Source organism: Helianthus annuus, chromosome 6, assembly GCF_002127325.2.
Source record: "Helianthus annuus cultivar XRQ/B chromosome 6, HanXRQr2.0-SUNRISE, whole genome shotgun sequence".
Classification (NCBI taxonomy): domain Eukaryota; kingdom Viridiplantae; phylum Streptophyta; class Magnoliopsida; order Asterales; family Asteraceae; genus Helianthus; species Helianthus annuus.
Window position 1 is genome coordinate 26,131,739 of NC_035438.2, and position 5,633 is coordinate 26,137,371.

The 5,633-nt window shown below is 44.3% G+C and overlaps 1 protein-coding gene across 1 annotated transcript; it reads right to left on the reverse strand.

Moving 5' to 3' along the window:
* Positions 1-453: 453 nt before the first annotated feature.
* On the reverse strand, positions 454-1,398 carry LOC110944551. Its single transcript, XM_022186212.1, has 2 exons — positions 1,056-1,398; positions 454-959 (listed from the first exon to the last, which is right to left on the reverse strand). Exons 1-2 carry the CDS (start codon positions 1,396-1,398, stop codon positions 454-456), a joined length of 849 nt encoding a protein of 282 aa, XP_022041904.1.
* Between the last annotated feature and the right edge of the window lie 4,235 nt (positions 1,399-5,633).

Consider the following 5,633-nt stretch of genomic DNA (forward strand, 5'->3'; position numbering starts at 1 on the left):
CTGTTTTTGTTGGGAAACCAATGGCTGAGTGGGGTGTGGATGTTACCATACTTATTTCTCCTTATGTTTCTCTTCCAATTATGACATCGTGTCTTGATTTAACTGGCATGACCATGAAATTGACATTGGTTGTTCTTGAATGCTTGCCATTAGATAGCGTGATTGGGAAGCTGATCTGACCCAGTGGAAATACCGTTTCCTTACAGAACCCAGACAACAGGTAATCCACTGGTTCCAGGCGTGCCTTATCTTCAGGTTCAAACTGCTCGAAACATTGCTCGTAGATTATATCGGCTGTACTTCCAGAGTCAATGAAGACATAATCCGTATCGTAATGGCCTATGATGCCAGTGATGACGACGGGGCGCGTGGCGCGAGGCCCCCCACGCACCACTGGAAATATGACTTGTTGCTCTTGCCATGCTGGCTCGAATGTGCACTTGCCCTTGCTTTTCATGCTCTTTCTTGTCCGTCGACCATGTGTGTTTCCAACCTGCGGACTTTCTTCTGACCCCCTTCATCATTCCTTTGAATCTGGAGCGTCTCCTTGCGCACGTTCTTTACTAAGTGGCTCAACTTGCCACTTTTAAGAGCTTTCTCAATCTCCTGTCTTAAACGGATACAGTCATCAGTCAGATGGCTTCTATCCTTGTGGAAGTCACAATAAAGATTAGGGTCTTGACCCTTCTTGTTTGACATTGGCTTTGGAGCTTTGAAATCATGATTCTCCGTCATAAGAACCTCCTTAGGTGTCTTGATTAACGGAGTCCAGTGCTTCTCTCTATTTTCGTTCTTGAACGCCTTGCGGTAACCGATTCGATCGATTGCATCGCGCGTATCCTCCTTGAATCGAGGCCTTTCTTCATAACCACTGGACGTACTGCTTGGTTTCCCGCCAGGGTTTTTGTGCTTGTTGCGCCTGTTAGATTCGCACGCATTGTTTCTCGAGTAACGATCCTCTGAATAATAACTGGACTTGCCACTAGTCAATGACTCTTATGACTAAAGGACTACCTTGGCTGCCGCCATTAACTTGTCCCATTCTTTAGGCATACCGCCTCTGCCTGTGATAGTCTGGATTAGACTATCACAACGGATTGCCTTCTTCAAGTGGGCGCGCATCAGATCTTTGCTCACTCCACCAATTTCTAAGCACTCCTTGTTAAAGCGAGTGATAAAATCTTCCAAACCTTCATTTTCTCGTCTCCAAATGTCCATAACTTCAGCTGTGTCGCGCCTGTATCGCCTTTGCTGGCTGAAGTGGGCTAGGAATTGTTCCTGAAAATCGATCCATGATTTTATTCTTCCAGTTGGGAGGCTGTTAAACCACACGCGAGCAGCTTCCGTGAGCGTTTGAACAAAGAGATGGCACCACATAGGCATGGTCCATCCGCCCATCACACCAACACTTGTAAAAAGTTGAACGTGATCACCCGGATCAGTAAGGCCATTAAACTTACCCTCAGATTGAGGAAGTTTGGCTTTTTTCAGCGGAGCCAAAGAAATGCTTCTGATGAACTTAAAATGTTCAGTTGCTGCCACTGGCCTATAAACAAGACTGAAGTCATGCTCTACTGCTTCTGTCACACCCCCAAAATCCCACACGCGGAGTACCACCGCTTGGAGGCGTGACGTGACCAGGATCAAGCCATCAATCATATCAAACATAGCATTTAAGTGTAAAAGTAGAAAATGTATCTCATCGTGACATGACTGATGTTCATAACCAAACATTATTTAAGTAGCGGAAGCATAATAATGAAAACCCAAAATAAGTTATAAGTTCAAATATCGTTCACGACCCGTATCCCACAACGACCTGCTCCTCCCTGTGCAAGCTCCATAATGTACCTAAGGTCCTGCAAGGCATGCAGCAGATAATCAACAACTAGTTTAGCGAGTTCACAGAAAGTAAGTTCAGTAATAGTAATGGTATAGTAAGCATTGCGTTCGTTCATGTATTCATGTATCGTATTAGTTCGTATCGCAGCCCTCTAGGCATATATGCGAAGAATAGGGAAAGTTCTCAAGTATTCTAGACTATGTATATTTGTATCGCTAACCACCCCGGCATGTGTGCGAAGTTTAGTATGTATAGTTCGCAGCCTTCCTGAGGCATGTGTGCGAAGATTAGTCATAATATCGCAGCCAACCCCTGGCGTGTGTGCGAAGATCAGTTCAAGTAGGTATACTAGTCTAGCCGTAATCTTATCATTTACCATCCTCACCCTGAGGATCATATCATTAGGTTCCATTAACTAAGTACGCGCGAAATAATCATCCAATCCCATTCCCACCCTGGGAACCCCATGCCTTGGCTGTGTGAACTCACCTTGGGTTGCTCGGCAGATACACAGAAAGTACAGGTAAGCTAGTAAGTGGTCAACCACGTCCTATCATGGTTATTATACAAGTCAGGTTCGTATATAGCACGTATGTTCTACACGTATTGTACACAAAAGCAATCATGGCAATTCACATACGTAACAGCAGTCCAATAGAAATCAGATAACAATTCTAAGTATTTGGCCCAAACAGTTGGGCTTGTAACACTAAAAGTCCAATAGCAAACATAGTCGGTCTCGAGTCGAGAGTATCGGTCTCGAGTTATGCTGGTGTCGAGATCTCGAGTCGCAACGAATGAGATCTCGAGTCGCAACAGGGGTGTTCTCGAGTCGCAAGAGAGCTAGTCTCGGTTTGTCATGGTCCGGTCGAGATCACACGGTCTCGAGTCGCAATCCGGACCCGCAACCAGTGTCTCGAGTTGTGCTGTTTGTGTGCGAGTGTTGTGGTCTCGAGTCGAGACTAAGAGTTCTCGACTCGCAACCTTGGTCGAGACAAGCAGATTGTAACAACTTTCCATAATTCTTAGCAACAATCATTCCGTAATATCAGCAAACATCTATGGCAGTTTCACAATCAGATCAAATCAGTAGTTTATTCAAAAATTATGAACATTCATATCATCATCATCAAGAACAACAATCGGATCCTCAACATGCAGAACATATGACCGGATTCATGTGATTAATAGACTATCATGCAACCTAAATCCTAACCCTTTATCATAACATCACAACCGGTTAACAACATATATTCGAACAAGAACAATGACAATAGTAGTAGCCTTCAATCCGGTTATCATGCATTCATAATATCATACAACCTATGAACCGAGTTACTAGCATGCATAACCCTAAAGTAATCATATACAATCAAAACAATCACAACATCATCTAATATAAACTAACCGATTATATCATCAACATCACCAAGCATGAAATCGGTGAACATATACTAACCGGGTGAAAGTAGGGGATCGATTCGGTTCACGAGCTTCGAAGGGTGTTTGCCGTCGGGTTCCAAAGCACACGAGAGAGAGAGAAGTAGAGATTAGGGTTTTGTGTGTATAGAGTGTTTTGTAAAAGTGTGAATGGGTTACAACACTCCAAGGTGTTAAACGTGTACGGTGGGTGGGCCGAACCCTCACTTGGGCCGCCCTAAAGTCCGAATACAAGTGATACGGCCCAAAGGGCTTGTGCGACCGGTTGGGCCTTGTGCGATCGGGTTATGGTGTACGGTTTGGGCTCGTTCACTATACTAACATTTAATACACACATATCACATAAACATGCATTCATTCAATTAAAGTAGCTCACGTAACATTACAAAATAGGTCTAAAGTACGAGTTGTCACATTATCCCCAACTAAAAAGAAATTTCGTCCCGAAATTTGGTATGCACTCACTGAGGAAGCTAGGTAAGTTATATCGTTCACTGGTTTTCCTGGGGTGTCACATCCTCCCCCCGTTGATCTGGAATTTCGTCCCGAAATTCCGAAGTAGTAGCTTCAGCCTCAGTAGTGGTTGCATTGGTTCCGAATAACTGGGGGTACTTTTCTGTCATCCTGTCTTCGCGTTCCCAGGTGTACTCTGGGCCACGTTTGGAGTTCCAACGAACTCGAACAAGAGGGATTCTCTTGTGTTTGAGGACCTTCACATCCCGGTCCGTGATTTCAACTGGTTCCTCGACGAACTGCAACCGCTCGTCGATAGTGAGTTCCTTAAAAGGAATGATGAGGGTCTCATCTGATAGGCACTTCTTCAGATTCGACACGTGAAATACATTGTGAACTGCACCGAGTTCAGCTGGTAGGTTTAGCTTGTAGGCTACTTTGCCTATTTTCTCTATGATCTCGAATGGTCCGACATACCGCGGATTGAGTTTGCCCCGTTTGCCAAAACGAACCACACCCTTCCAGGGTGAGACTTTAAGTAAAACCCGGTCCCCGACCTAAAATTCCAAAGGCTTTCTACGCTTATCCGCGTAGGCTTTCTGACGGTCGCGTGCTGCCGCCATGCGTTGTCGTATTTGTGCAATCTTTTCTGTGGCGTCCACTACAATCTCTGGACCCGTAATCTGACTATCCCCCACCTCTGCCCAACAGAGAGGTGACCGGCATTTACGCCCGTACAATGCCTCAAATGGAGCGGCTTGTATGCTGGTGTGATAACTGTTATTATATGAGAACTCCACCAAAGGGAGGTGCTTTTCCCAGCCGTTGCCGAAATCAATAACGCATGCCCGAAGCATGTCTTCAAGAGTTTGGATTGTTCGCTCAGACTGCCCATCCGTCTGAGGATGATATGCTGTGCTCATGTCTAACCGTGAGCCAAAAGATTTGTGCATTGCTTGCCATAGCTCTGACGTGAATCGTGCATCCCGATCCGAAATGATGGAGGTGGGCACCCCGTGCCTCGAAACAACTTCTTTAAGATAGATGTCTGCGAGAGTGGAGAACTTATCCGTTTCCTTTATAGCTAAGAAGTGTGCAGACTTGGTGAGTCGATCCACGATCACCCATATGGTATCATTCCCACGCTGGGATCTAGGTAGGCCTGTAACGAAATCCATGGAAATTTCTTCCCATTTCCATTGCGGTATCGTGGGTTGCTGAAGCAGGCCCGCTGGTTTCTGGTATTCCACCTTGACTCTCGCACAGGTCAAGCACTTGCTGACATAGGTAGCGATGTGGGCCTTCATGCTAGGCCACCAATAAGTAGTCCTGATGTCGTGGTACATTTTATCCGACCCTGGATGTACCGAGTAGCGAGACTTGTGTGCTTCGTCCATCACAAGTTCGCGTAGACCGCCATAAAGTGGGACCCAAATACGCCCCGTTACATAATAGGCGCCGTCTGCCTTCTGTTCCATTCGTTGTCGTGAGCCGCGTAAGGCTTCAGCTTTGACATTTTCGGGTTTCAATTGTAACATACCAATTTTTATCATATAAATTATAAGGTTTGGTTAAATTTATTAACCACTAGTAACTAGTAACTAGTTAATTCTTAATATAAATATTCAACCCAAATAGTTTTAAACACTATTTTATATAGTTGGTTGAAATATTATTGGCCTATATATGAGTGACCTTTCTAGATAAAATAAAAATATATAAAAACTCATATAATTAGACGAGTAGATTGCAGGTAAGTCAACCGTTAGAAAAGAAGTAACTAGACGGACCCATGAACCGTCTAATAATAATAAAATTATAAAAATATATGATATTTGAATCTACTCCGTTTTTAATGAAAGTTGGTTCAAAATGTAGACAAAAATATACTCGTTCT